The 14,422-nt window shown below is 51.1% G+C and overlaps 1 protein-coding gene across 3 annotated transcripts in view; it reads right to left on the bottom strand.

Moving 5' to 3' along the window:
• Window positions 1-1,482: 1,482 nt before the first annotated feature.
• The window catches only part of Acan (aggrecan), a 61,676-nt gene continuing 48,736 nt past the window's right edge, over window positions 1,483-14,422 (bottom strand). Inside the window, exons 14-20 of one of the 3 annotated variants that reach the window (XM_063250027.1) lie at window positions 9,806-9,836; window positions 8,014-8,127; window positions 5,070-5,228; window positions 4,519-4,601; window positions 3,763-3,907; window positions 2,692-2,874; window positions 1,483-2,372 (exon numbers count right to left, since the gene is read on the bottom strand). In XM_063250027.1, the coding sequence (XP_063106097.1) occupies window positions 2,305-2,372; window positions 2,692-2,874; window positions 3,763-3,907; window positions 4,519-4,601; window positions 5,070-5,228; window positions 8,014-8,127; window positions 9,806-9,836 (783 nt within the window). In that variant the 3' untranslated portion in view covers window positions 1,483-2,304. The remainder of the gene's footprint in view (window positions 2,373-2,691; window positions 2,875-3,762; window positions 3,908-4,518; window positions 4,602-5,069; window positions 5,229-8,013; window positions 8,128-9,805; window positions 9,837-14,422) is intronic. The other 2 variants (XM_013158932.3, XM_013158933.3) reach the window with 2 other exon arrangements.

Raw genomic sequence — 14,422 nt, 5'->3', positions numbered from 1 at the left:
TGAAAATTAACATTAAAAATTAAAAGGGTTGGGCTATATCTCTGTGTAGAGTACCTCTAGGTTTAATCTTCATTACTGCAAAAAACCCAAAACTGAAAATATATTTTCTGTTTTTTTTCCTGTTTCTCCTTTGTAGTGCTTGAAATCAAACCCAGGAAATCATTCCAACGGTCAGCTATACTCCAAACCCTCCATAAAAGTGAGTGAGTGAGAGAGAGAGAGAGAGAGAGAGAGAGAGAGAGAGAGAAAGAAAGAGATTAGGGCTTGAAGTCAGGGCTTTGCACTGAGCTACACCCCCAGCCTTCTTGTTTTTTTTTTTTTTTTTTTTTTGTTTTGGGTACTGGGGATTGAACTCACAACCTCATGCTCACCAGGCAGGTGCTTGTGCTGCTGAGTTAAATCCCCAATCCCCAGTCTTCTTTTTAATCTTAAACTTTTTTTAATATTTTGACACAGTATGTCAATACTTGCAATGCCCTTCCTCAGCCTTGCAGAGTGCTGGGATTACAGGCATGCAACACCATGGTTGGCTCTGTTTTTGATTTGTGGTATTTTAAAGAAACACTTGTAAATCAGTTTAACATACACATGAATCACATAATTACTGAGCCCTTTCTATTTGGTTGGGGTCTTCCTTCCTTTGCCCACTGGGATCCTTCCACAGCTGTAACTGGTCACACCAGCCAGTACGCAGTCATATGCACAGCTGCACCTGAGAAGAAACGAGCTCGCACAGACCAGCGCCAGCAGGCTCTGGCAACACCTGGCAGGCGTACAGAGCACCCATGATGAGGGAAGCACCCTGAGAGTGGCCCTGGGAGAAGCCACTCCCTGGTCTGCATGCTGCCGCTGAGCTCTCAGGTTTGGGGACGGTCCACAAACACCCAAGACTGGTTTCACGGATGTCCCAGGCAGGGCAGGACGCTGCAGCTGTCTGCTCCAGCCGATAGCAGTGTGCCCTTGAGATTGAAAGCAAGACCCACTGTTCTGCACTGTCTGTGGTTTACTTTTGCACTTCTTTCAAATCCTGGTGTTCTGCTCTGCTTTTGGACTCAGGTTACCAAGCTACTCTTCTCATGGCAGTGAACAGTGTGCCATCAAAGAATAAAATGAGACACAGCCGCCAAGGTCGCCCTGGAGTTACTCCTTTGCAAATCCACACAGCACCGAGGACTGACCTGCATCATGCATGTGACAGGCACACTTGGCACACTTGAACACATCATATATTACACACACACACACACACACACACACACACACACACACACACGTTTGCAGATAACCCATCCAACACACTGTCACTCTTGCAAAGATGAGCAGATGAAGCCGTCTTGGACTCTGAACAGACAGGAGTCATGCTCATGTGAGGTGATCAAAATGTGTCCCCATGGCCATGTTTCCAGAGAGCACCTTTTGTAGGCCTCAGATTGTGGTCTGCCCACTCCTCAAACTGAAAAAAGGGAAAAGAAAGGAAATAGATCTCTTCCAATGTCTTTATTATTATAATTATCATAATCTTTAGTTTTCAAAAATATAAATAGGTGCACGGAACCCTGGTGCCTGCACCGTCCCGAGGGTGGGGGAGGGGGGGGCAGCACCCCTGGGAAGGATGTGTCCCCACCCAGCCCTGCAGAGAGATGACACCTGCTAGGGTGGCTGACTGGGTGAGAGGACACTGGAAGGGGGACCCTTGGAGGGAGGTGACCCCAATGTTGCAGAAGGTCCTTCCGGTGTGGCTCTCTCCTTGCTGGCTCCCGGGGCTTCTGTTGTCACAGATGATGTGACCCTCCTGGCTCTCTGTGTCCCTTACATTCAGCTGTGGTCATAGGGTCTGAGTCCTGGCCTCAGGCCTCTGCCCCTTCCAGCTCCTTGCCACCCCCTCCCTCCACCTTAGCTCTCCCTGGAGGTGAAATAACCAACCATTGCACTGCTCTTGGATACAATCAGGAAACAAAAAATAATCTTCTTTATTTAACTTAACCCCTTCCCTTCTCCCCCTGTCCCTGCGCTGGTCCCTGGAAAGGCACGATGGGAAACTGAAGAAATGTCTCTAAACTCAGTCCGAGGGTGCGATGAGCTCGCTTTGCTTTGGCATTCGGGGGACAAATTAGATGTGGTTTTGGTGATTTGGGGGCTGGTGGGTGCACACACAATGTGGGGTTTATTTTTTCCTTCTTTAATGGGATTCCTTAAATGATAAAAAGCAACAAGAAGAGGACACCATCGGGTGGGGGGATGCGCAGTCTGGTCCGCCTGGTGGGCTCCTGGGCTCAGCGTCCTGGGTGGTCCCTGAAGCTCCTCTCAGTGGCCCAAGTGCTGGCGGCTCTGCCGGGAGCTCCGCTTCTGTAGTCGGCGCTTGTAGGTAGTGGCTGGAGCACAAGGGCACGGGAAAGGCCGGTGAGCTGGGAAGGTGGGGCCAAGCCCTGGCACCCCCAGTCTGTCCCCTTCCACTGGCGCCCCTCCCTGGAAAGCCTGGAGCTTCACCAGAGCCCGAGGGTGGAAAGGGAAGCAGACCCACCCTTGTGCTCTTTCATCCTCCCTCCTGGGGCAGAGGCCAGTGATCTGTGACCTCCGTCCTGTCCTGGCTTAATCCCAGGGACTGCAAGGATCCTCAGGGAGTAGCAGGTCAGGGCTGTGCTCTGGGGAGCGGGAGGGACACTGCCCGGCCAGGGGGGTGGGTGTGCTCACGGTCTGTGCAGGTGATTCGAGGCTCCTCCCAGTGCCCGCTGGGCTGGCACCGGATGGTGGGGATGTGGCGCTGGACAAAGCCCTCCGTGCACTGGTACCGCACCAGGGAGTTGATCTCATACCGGTCCTTCCTGTGCCCCAGGGTCCTGGCGTGCTCCACCATAGGGGGGTCTTTGCAGGCCACTAAGGAGCAAACACCCTTTTAGAAGGGGCCTCTGGGGCTTCTGCGATGACCCTGTGGTCTGTGCCCCGGGGTGCTGCGGGAAGGGCATTGAGCGCCCCCCAGCGGCGAGCCCTGATTCCCTGCAAGAATCCGGGGCCCTGGGGTCTGAAGTCTGAGTTGGTCTCTGATGTGGCCTGGCAGCGGGGTACCAGATAAAAGGAAGAAAGGTGGAGAGAGAGGGGAGAGCCAGGCAGTAGTTTCCTTATGAAAACACCCAGGACCAAGGAAAGAGGTCTGGAGACAGAGTAGGAGGTGGGCATGTCCCATCAGTTATCCCTGTCTGCAGACCTACAGCCTGACAATTCTGATTCCGTGACTGATGGACAAAGGGATCCCCAGAGAGAGGCGGCTGCTGGCCCAGCTGGCCTCTAGGGTGATATGTGGTGTGCATGTGTGCGGAGATCCTGTCCTCTAGCCTGGAATCTTCACTGCTTGCAGTTCTTGTGAATGGTCCCTAGGAGTGAGCTGGCCCTTGCCATTGGCCCTGGGTTGCTTGTTCTGGAAGAGGCCACCAGGTCACACTTCTCATCCCATCTGCTTTGTAAAGATGGCCCCATAAACCTGGCACGCCTGCAATTCCAGCCTCCTGGGAAGCTGAGGCAGGAAAAGTGTAAATGTGAGCCCAGCCTGAGCAACTTAGTAACTGAGCCAGACCCTGTCTCAAAGTAAAGCATGAAACAAAGGGTGGGGATATAGCTCCGGGTCTCAGGACCCGTGCTCCATCCCCAGTGCTGGGAGGGCATGTCCTCACAGAGCCCAGTCGCTGGGAGGCCAGGGGACTGCCCCCGGTCACCTAGGAAGAGGCCCTTGGAGTCTTGGTTCCCCACTCAGACCTCTGCCCTCCTTACCTGTGCCCTTTTTACATGTGAACGGCAGGTGGTAATTGCAGGGGACATCGTTCCACTCGCCCTTCTCGTGCCAGATCATCACCACGCAGTCCTCACCCGTGGTGAAGAAGTTGTCGGGCTGGTTGGGACGCCACTTCTCAAATTGCTGTGGGCAGGAGTGGGAAGGGGTGAGGGGTGGGTGGGAGCAACAAGGCGACCTGTCCCCCATGCCCTTCCCCAGCCAGCCTCTCCTGTCTGCCTTCTCTTTCAGCCCAACCTCTGGCTCGTCTGGCAGTAGTGAGGCTGATAGGTTTGTGGCCAGGGTTGTGCTACGGCCATGGAAGCTGTGGGCCCAGGGGCTGCTTACACAGTTGGCCCCAGCCCTTTGCAGGAGCCCAGACCCCAAGGGGTTGGTCCCTGACAGCCCTTCACTGCTGGGCAGCACTGATGCTCATGCTGCCCACTGGGCATGTGTGTTTCTGTCTGTCTCATGTAGACATGAGTTCTTCATGGCAAGGAACCTCTCATGCGTCTCTGGACCCTCTTGGTGGCTTGCTGTCAGTCATTCATCGCCCTCCTGGCTTTCTCCCTGGCCTCGTGCCGCTGCTCAACCTGCCCAGCCTGGTGCTGCTCCCCAGAAGCAGAGGGGTAGGAGCCACACTGCTCCAGTGGCTGCTCAGGCAGTGTCTGCATGTTTGGAGGTCTCTCTCCCTCTCTCTCTCTCTTTTTTTTCCCACCTCCCTCTGCTCTGTGGCTGGTGCACCTGATACAACTCACCAAGGGGTGTCCATCTGACCAGCGGAAGTCTCCTTCGATGGTCCTGTCATTCAGGCCAACCCACTGGTAGTCCTGGGCATTTCCTGGAGAGGAAAGGTGGGTTGTGACCTGAGGTTGGACACCTGGGGATGTCTGAGGACTACAACTCATGAAGAAGGAGAGGGTGGAGGAGGAAGTGGAAGGGTCTCAGCACATGTGTGTGTGTGTACTTTGGACCCCCTTGCCCCAGGCTGGCATGAACTGGTGACAACCACAAGGTTTTTCCTGGGACTGCTCTTATCCGCCAGAGGGCTGTCCTGGGTATGGCCAAAGCCAGTGACCCCAAAGACCTCTATGTTCTTTCGGGGAACTCAGGCCTCCCAGCCCCCGCCCCTGTGGTCTCCCTGGACCCAGTGTGCCAAGTTTTCTTTTATTGGTTTAGCAGTGCTGGGGAGGAACCCAGGGCCTCATGCATGCTGGGCAAGTGCTCTACCACTGAGCTACACTGCCAGTCCCATCTGCTACCATCTGACAATCAGGGGCCCCAGTCTCCGGAGGTTCTCCACACTTACTGTTGACGAACTCCTGCTCCTCAGGGGTGATGATGCTGCTGAGATGTGACTGGTGCTCCCGACACCGCCTCTCGGCATCCACCCAGGTCTCCTGGTCAGGGAAGTGGCGGTAGCAGTGGCCTTGGAATTTGGTCCAGCCCTCCTCGCATACCTCCTGGTCTGCAACACAGGCGAAGGCCTTGAAGAGGGCTCTGAGGCCAGCTGGGCATATGATGCAGCCAATCTTATGGCCTATATTCATCCCACCTGAGATGCCATGCCTTGGAGCCAGGTACACGTTGGCAGCCATGAGACCTGGCCCCTAGGGTACTCTGAGCACGCCCCACCTCTGGGAAGTGCTGGGGACCATTTCCCTCCCTGATGTGGTACTGGCCCTCCCTCTCTTTGACCCCCATGTCTCAGCCAACATTTCTTTCTTTCTTTTTTGGTTACCAGGAATCGAACTCAGGACCTCACGCTTGCCAGGCAGGGGCCTTGAGATGTGACCCCCACATCTCAAGCTCTCCTCCTGCAGATGCCTGCTCTGGAGGGCAGCAGAGTCAGCAGGCCAGCTCAAGAGAGGTGGGAAGGTGGGATTACAGGATTTAAGGTACGTGTGGTACACAGGCTCTGAGGGGCTCCAGAGACAGGATCTGGGGTGGGGGGCAGTGGCAGGAGGGGCAGGGCTGGCATGAACTAGAGCTGGCAGCCTCCTTCCCGCAGAACCTTGGGTGAGGACCCAGAGTTCAAAGAAGACTCAGAGCTCTAGAGCCACAGATCAGAGGTGGCCCTGGCTGGGCACATTGTGCCTACTTCTTAGAGGGCACACAGTTGTTATTTCATATTTTGGTGGGAGATGGGGAGAAGGGAGAGTGTCTAACTTGGTAGAGGGTTTCCTTTCTGGGAATGGGACTAATTCAGAGGGCTCAGAGCAGTCTAAGATCTGGCGACACCACACTCGTAGTTTTAAATTGGCCCTGATGGGAGTATTTATTTTTCCCCCAGGGACTAGCAGATGCTGCCAATCAGGGCCCTTTTCTTCTGTGAGAGGCAAGTATTAGACATCTGCCAGGGCAGCACAGAACAGAGGGAACACAAGCCCTCCCTCCCTGCTTCCCCTGGCACCTCGGTGTGCAGGGCCCTGGGCTCAGTGTAGAGCCATGGACGTTCGAGGATGTGTGGTCCCCTCCCATAGGGGCCACCAGTGTTTGGGAGTCTCAGGGAGGAAGGCCCCGGGCCTGACACACAGGAGCCATAGGCCATGTAGTGGATGCCTGGCCAGCGTGGCACAGACATCTGGGATGGGAAGAGAGGAAGCAGAGGCCAGGAGCCTGAGGAGAAGCTGGTGGAACAGCTTGGGGGTCGGAGAGCTGTAGGGTCCTCTCGCTACCAGTGCCCTCCTTCAGGGGGTTGCAAGAGCTGGGAAGAGGTGGGGAGATCTCTGAGGTAGCTCAGCACCATGAGGACAGACACACTGCTGTGCTAGACTGCCCAGGTGTGGAGGGGTGTTGGTTTCCGGGCCGCCTCAGTGGCGGACGGGTGAGCTGGGCAGGCAGAGCGAGTGGTGGGGCTGCTGTGGGTGGCTGGACAGGGCCATGCAGGAGTGAGCTCTGGGGACAAGCTCTGGGGATGTTGGAAGGATCAGTGAGGCTAGGGCTAAGGCATGGGCACTGTAGAGTGGGGACAGGATGCGATCCTGCTTCACAGGTGCCCAGGCCAGGGCCAGCTTGGGGCTCCAGTAGTGTCTCTCTGCTCCATCAGGGTGCAGAGCCCCTGTCTCCCAGGCAGGAGCCCCAGGGCTGTTCTGTGTGGACACTGCAGACTCTTATCCCCTTTGGCCGCTGTTTTGGTATCCTGGGGAGAAACCTATACAGCTCCCGTCTCCCAGCCCAGCTGAGACCCATGCACTAATTTCTTAAGATCTTGGGGTAAAGACAGAGGGTGGAAGGCTGCAAGGCCAGGGGGTGCCCAAGTCTCTTCTTCCAGAAGCCTTAAGCTTCTCCATCTTGGCAGGGCCTCCGGGAACGTGCCATTTGCACTATAGTCTCACACTGCTTGACCCCGGAGGGAGAATTCCCAGCTGCTTTCTGGGTTTCTGGCATTTCTGGCATTGAGAGTTCACTGAACAAGGCTTCGAGCCTCTGCTTTCTGAACTTTCTGTTCTGTATGGGCCATGGCTCCCAGCACCTCAAAGCCCTATCTGCCCTCTCCTGAGCTGGGAAGTCCCTAGGATTCAGCACCAGGGCGCTAGGCCTGTTCCTTGCAGTGACACTGTGTTCTCTCTCCCTGGACCTTTGCCCTGTACAAGGAAGGAAGAGAGGAAGAAAGGCACGCATGGCGTCGACATGACAGGTGTCATGACATGAAGAGAAGGTGACATGCAATAGTCCCTGTTCATGCATGACTTGAGCATGCTGGTGACATGAGTACTCTTAGCAGACCAACCAGGAAGGCAACTTGGTGAGGGTGGCACGATGGTGCCCACATGAGGAGGGCCCACACAAGTCCCATAGCAACACAGCAGGCAGACACTGCCTGTGACCACGCTGGGAAGATCTGTGGCTGACACTGGAATGAGAACCGATTGCTCCCACCCACAGCTTCTATCCAAACACAAGTAGGAAATCAGCTGGGTCCTCTTAGTCTGACACATGCACCAGGCTCGCTGGTGGCCTCAGAAAGTCTGCAAGCCCTGGAGAAGGTTAGTGTCTTAAAGGTTCCCAAAGCCCGGCCTGGGCGTCTCCTGGGGTCTATGCTTGGAGGAGGGTTTTCAAGGACTACAGTCAAAGAGAGGGAATCAGTGGGGGCAGACATATGTCTCAGCTGTGGCTCCTGAATGGCTATTCAGATGGACCTAGGTGCCCAGCTGGGGCCTAGATCCTGCTATTAGGAAAAAAAAATGGGTAAGGGAGGAGGAGGAGGGTGCAGCAATTAGTAACATTAGCTGAAGCCGAGACGGCCGTACCGATCTCACACAGGTCCCCTCCGTAGCTGGGAAGGCATAAGCATGTGAAAGAGTCCATGGTGTCCACGCAGGTGGCTCCATTCAGACAAGGGCTTGAGAGGCACTCATCAATGTCTGCAAGAAACCAAGGGCCACCATTAGGACTCCTGCCGTCAATCCAGCCTCACAGCAATGTGGCTTCCTTATGAGTGGCCAGCCCTGCTACGCTCCAGAGAACCAGAAGGGGACTGGCTGGTTTTCCTGGGAACTGTTGCTACTGCTGCTGCCACCATCTGGAAACATGCTGAACCAAGGATCCAGGACCAGGACCTCGGATGTGTGCGTCCTGCTTGGCAAGCTTAGTGCCTCAGCGCCAGGCTTCACAGAGGGACACTATGACATTCCTCCGAGGTACTTTCTCTTGTATTTTAAGACGCCGGAGTGTAAAGTGGCCATGACCGTGATAGTAGGCAAGGACACTGGGAGGCAAATTCTTGAAGCTTCACTGAAGGTCTTCCTTCCCCGCTTCCCCTGTAGATGTGAACCAGGGACTCAATAAGCAACCTGAAAAGGGTCTGCAGAGCACAGATCCATGAGGCAATGGATATTCACACGAGATCCTTTAGACTTCTAAATTAAAATGTCCAAATCCGCTCCATCCTGGCCAATGGATGGCAAGCATTTGAAGCTGGCCAGGTGTCTAGCAGGTGGCTGCCCCCCAGCGGTGGGCTGGGATACAGTCTTCCCGCCAGCCGCTTCCTCTGGCTCCTTGTTCCATGTATTCTGGACCCAAGATGTTCTTTCTAGTCAAACTTCTCAGCAGGAATTGAACTGGTAAGTCATCGGCCTTTACTTCAAATAGCCAAGAACTGTGCCTTTAGTTCGGTCTTTCTGCATCTTTTTGAGAATCCAGAATGCCTTGAAATGTATATTATGCTCTGTCTTTGTATTTGTGATTCAAAGCTCTTGTGCTCCAAAGCTCTTGCTGTTTTTTCCCCTGGGTTTCTTCCCCTGGAACCATGATAAAGGGTATTATGCAGCTCCTTTTGCCAGGAGATCAATAAAATTCAGCAACAAGCAGGCTCCACAGGTGTATGGGGCATCTAGATACGCAGCTGGAAGATGCTACACCTTGGTGTATGCTGCTGAGCTGTGCCAGGGGATGCCTACGGGTGATCTCCACTCAGCCTGTTTTGGGAATAGAACGTCTGAGTCCTAAATACGTTCCACAATTAGTTCTTGCCTCCCATAGAGCAAACCAAACCTTCAAGTCAAGCCTTTGATGGGATGGCAAACATCTTTCCTTCTGGATCTTCACACTTGTTGGTAGTCGATATCTTAGGTTTGTGCAGTGGGTGATACCCCTCAAATCCCTGTTTGTCAGGCATCTTGTCCCACGAAGCTCCTGATCCCCGGTTCTCTCTTTTCTTTAAGTCCTTGGCTTTATTTCATGGAGTGCATACCTCGGATTAGAAACCAACAGTTCCAAGTTTGGAACTGTTCCAAGCAAACCCAAAATGCATGGAGGAACTGGCTGAAATCCCAGCATGCACTTGGAGTCCCAGCATGCACCAGGATTCCCAGCAGCAGCAGTAGCAGCAATAGGTCAGGTCAATTGGCAGAGTGAAGCTGCAGCTCTCCTGTTTCAGGAAAGCTATGTCCTCTTTTGTCCATTAGTGTCATTATAGGAGATGGAAAGCACTTGGCGAGGGGAATTAAGCAAATGTAGGTGCTCAAGCAGTTGTACAGAGCAGGGGACAGGGGTGGCCTCTGGGGAGAAGTGTCAGACATCAACCCGGGGTTCCTGGCTGACCCACGGGAAGGTGTGAGGTCCAGCCAGGTGGCTTCCAGGTGTTCCAGAGGTTTGGAGTTTATGCCTTGCCCAACCACAGGCAGCACAAGGTCCTGGGGGTGAGGGAGGGGGGCAGTGCTGTGTCCTCCTGTGGCTGGCCAGGGTACAAATCTGTACCCTGAGAAGGCTGTGAGGACTGAAGGAACCAACTCTTGGCCTTAGAAGTTGTTTTTTTTTGCAGGGCCCTGGATTCACAGGTGAGGCGGGAAGGCAGGGCCAGCATCCTGAAGACCAGAGAGCCTGGGAGTACCACTGAGTCACTTTAGAGGGGCTGAGTCTGAACCTTCAGCCGTGCAGAGGGGGCCTGTATCCTGGGGTCTTTCTCCTTAGCTGCTCGGGCCAGTGGCACCTCATCTCCTCTTCCTCTGGCTGCAAGAGCCACTCTGGACCTGGCTGCCCATCTCTTTTTGTGAAGGGCAGTGGGACCATCCCTCTGCTTCCAGGACCAAGAGAGGGGCTGAGCTAAGTCCAGTGGTGAGTGCACACTGGGCGGTTTCAGACAAAGGGACCGCAGGTCAAGGAGAGAAGGGCTTTGGGCATGGGCAGACTTTGTGCAGGAAGGGAGGAAGGGCACAAGGACCAGGATCTGAGCAGATGCTGCTGACTCGCAAGGGCTCAGAGGTACAGACATCATCACACTAAGTGAAGGTCAGAAGCGATGGAGGAGTCAGGATATGGATACCGATAGGGAACATCTGGCCTTTGTTCCACCTGGGGTTGGGGTGGGGGTGGGGGATCCAGGCGCTCTGGATACTCAGCACCTGTTACCGTTTCTGCTACAGCCACCAAGGGCTCACCCATCATCACCGTCATCACCGAGCAGGGACTCAGGGCAGGGTCAGAGTGCTGGGGGGGGGGCCCTCTTCACAATAGATAACTGAAAATCACAGTTTGTGCCTGAACAAGACCCGAACAGCCATATTTCTAGTGTAGAAGAGAAAATAACCAAGAGCGACCCCTGGGAGAGGCCAAAGGAGGAGAGATGCTTGCAAATAATCACCTTGGCATCTGACTTAGAGACCTCAGACCTCCACCTGGAATAGTCACATCGTTTTTGCCTGAATCAGAGCCTAGGACCTTCAGGTGAGAAAGAGTTTATTGGGCTCCTAGGAAAAGTGAATGGAGAGTGACAGCAGGTAGCTTTACTCAAGCCATTCATAAGAATGGTTTGCCATCCACAGAGAATTCTGCATGAACGTATTATCCAAGTTATTCAGTGCACAACCTATGCAGCTGTTTATGATGACCTTGGCCATAACTTCCTAGGACAAGGATGGGGTAAATCTCCTCAAGAAGCACAGATAAAATGTTTTAATTCAATGGATATTCTGCCTCCCGCAAAAACCTAGGATCAGTCATTCTGGAGAGACTGGACTAGATATACTAACTTCCTGGTTGAGCCTCTTACACAACTGAGAGAAGAGTTTATTTAGGCTGAGTATATTTACACTAGTAATGTATTTGTCAGTCCCAATTTGCTTTTAAAATAAATATCATTAAATCAGGGAATATGTTAGTATCTATACTATTTCAATTCTTCTACATTTTAGAGGTTGATCTCATTTAAATAGCTTGGATCTTAAATTTAATTAGGTATCCGTTAAAATCTGCTGATAGATTTTTGGTTAAGTCAAGAATCTATAAAACAAATGTGGTGATGCATATCTGTAATCTCAACCCTCTGGGATGCTGAGGCAGGAGGATCACAGGTTTGAGCCCAGGGCAACTTAGTGACTTAGGAAAATCCTGTCTCAAAATAAAAATGGGCTGGGGCTAGTATTCACTACAGACAGAAAAATATGAGCTAAAAATACATAGATCAGAAAAGAAAAAGTTGCACAGATATTTTAACACTAAATTTACTGAGACATGATGAGCTTAACCCAAGTTACCTTTGGCCCCTACAATGATAAGAGGTGCTCAAAGTGGTGACCATTAACTTTCAGACATTTATTAGTACTGTGAAATGCTGAAGATTTTTTTGGTGGTCTCTGTCCATCTCTGGATACATTGTCTTTTTTCCCTCCCTCTTTTTAAAAAGTTGCTTTAAAGAAATAAAGATTTCACTGAAATTCGGATGTCTCCTCTAGTGGGAAAGAGTGTCAGATCAAAAATCAGATCTCCAAACCTGGAAAGGAAAAGTGGGAGTGAAATAGAAAGGGGCTAAGTTTTAAGTTTATTTCTTATAATCCAGGGTTAAAAGAAACCAACACAGAATCGATGGCTCAGGGTTGGGTATCAGGTGTGGTTAGAATAGTGTTTTAAAATCTTGGCTATACATTGTCATTATTATAATAGTTAAAAAATTTTTTTAAAAAAGATTGTGTTTTTTAAAAAAGTCAACACTAGCACCCCTCACCAGACCAGATGACTCAAAATATCTCAGGACAGGGCCAGGGATGATGCTTTTGTTGCTGTTGTTCTTTTAAGTCAGGGTCTCACTATGTAGCCCAGACTGGCCTTGAACTCATGGTGATCCTCCTGCCTCAGCCTCCTGAGTGCTGGGATTACAGGCGTGCACCACCATGCCCAGCACACGGTGCTTTTTAAAAGCACCCCAGGCGCCAGGTGATTTTTCAGCAGGACCAGGACTGAAACCTGACTCTAAGCTCTCTGGGCGCTGTTAGCAGAGGATGGCAGGAAGCTGCTGCTGCTTTTACAGTGGGCCAGAAAAGCACAGTCCTGCCTCTCATTGCTATGGAATCTGACTACTCATTAAGCAGATATCATTTTGAAGTAACAAGTACTGATTAATAATTTACCAAGAACTAGTTTATGGAATACTGGCAGAACAAGATGAGAGTAACTGTCAAATGTTTTCTTCTAGGATTAAATACAGCTGTTAACTCCTTTATTGGGTGAATATTTCCTTGAATATTTTAATAATAATAATAATAATAATAATAATAATAATAATACTTTTTTCCATCTGTGACTCTTGGAGGATGATGATCCAGGGCCTTTTTTTTTTTCCCTAGTACTGTGATTGAATCCAGGGCCTTCACACTGAGCTACATCCTCAACCTTTCTAGTATTCTATTTTGAGACAGGGTCTCACTAAGTTGCCCAGGGGAGGCTTGAACTTGTGATCCTCCTGTCTCGGCTCCCAGAGTGCTGGAATTACAGGCATGCACCACCATGCCTAACTTCACCTGGGATTTTAAAAATCTCCAATGCCAAAGTCCACAGAACGCTTTCTGTGATACTCCATGGTGTTACAATTTGTCCTAGGTATAATTTTTTAAAAACTGAAAACCACCGCCAGGGGTATCTACTGATAAGAGAGCAGAGCGAGGGCCTGCCTGAGAGTTTGAACAAGATTAACGCTGATTCTACAGCCTCCTTCCCTTCTCACTCCTTGGAAATCTGGTGTCAGATTCCTGAGACCAGCAATTATTACGTTTAAGAGAGTGTTTCTTAGTTAGCCAAGTGTGTTAAAGCAGTGTACTGAGATCGTGGCTCCTACACGCTGTTGGGGAAGAAAATGGAATACACATGATCAGAGAAAGGCTGTTCTTACAATGGAAGAGGTAAATTTTATGTCACCTGCTTTTATTAACTTTGGGCTGTCAAGATCTGAGCCGTGTTAGGGTTTCTGATACCGGTATCATGTTTTTGCCTCACTGACCAGGTTGGGAAGGAGTTGCTCAGAATGGAGTTACTGAGTGGCATGGAGTGGCCCAGGCCATGGCCCCTGGGGCCGCAACAGCCCAGTGGAAATACAAAGTATGATAAAAATATGGTGACTATTCAAATAAAAATGAAAAAGTATCACAGTAAAAGACACATGGCATGAACTCCCCTCAAAATACTCCACTACCTGGAGCACGCTTATTCCATCACTATGGCACTTTTGGAAGCACTTCTGGACATCCTCCTTCCTAAGTGTCTTTTTGTGGCTGCCTTGATGTCCTGAATCAGTTCAAACCATTTGCATTGATTTCCGCGGAGTAAAAACACTAGGGGGTGTCCTTATCTACCTTGGTCATAGAATCTGATACCGTGCACCTTCTGGCTCTTTCCAAAGTCCACATGACCATGAAAGGTGAACAGTTTGAATCAGTTCCGGACATTGAGGCAGCCACCCCTGTGCCACTAAAGACACTCCTGAAAGAGGACTCCCAGACCTGCTTCAGATAGTCGTCAGAATGATGGGATGGTGTGTTGGAAACAAGAGGGAGTATTATAAGGGAGACACAGTTTGTGTCTTTTACTATAATAATTTTTAAAATTTACTGTATTTAAAAAATTTTTTAAAAATTCACTGTATTTTGTGAAAATACCTCATACTGTCCCCCTGGCAGTAAGGACTGTCCATCCTCTGTTTTTGGAGACCCACAGTGTCCTCAGGTTTTGGCCCTGGATGTGGGCAGAGGCTGACCCCAATGAGGAGAAGAGTGGGTGGTTACCCGGCCTGTTTGTGTATACATACTATGTACGTGTGAAGCACATGGTGTGTTTACATTATATAAAGGTATTTGCACCATACTAAGTAATTTATGTAAACTTCAAACCCTCCCTTGTATGTAGGGGTTACTGAAGGCTCTTTGCTAGGCAGGGTTTACCTAGGAAACTGGA

The sequence above is a fragment of the Cavia porcellus genome, unplaced genomic scaffold (assembly GCF_034190915.1).
Source record: "Cavia porcellus strain 051 isolate PalLab524CR breed Dunkin Hartley unplaced genomic scaffold, mCavPor4.1 scaffold_6, whole genome shotgun sequence".
Taxonomy (NCBI): domain Eukaryota; kingdom Metazoa; phylum Chordata; class Mammalia; order Rodentia; family Caviidae; genus Cavia; species Cavia porcellus.
Note: the sequence above shows the minus strand (reverse complement) of the source record. Positions and strands in the feature narration are given on the sequence as shown.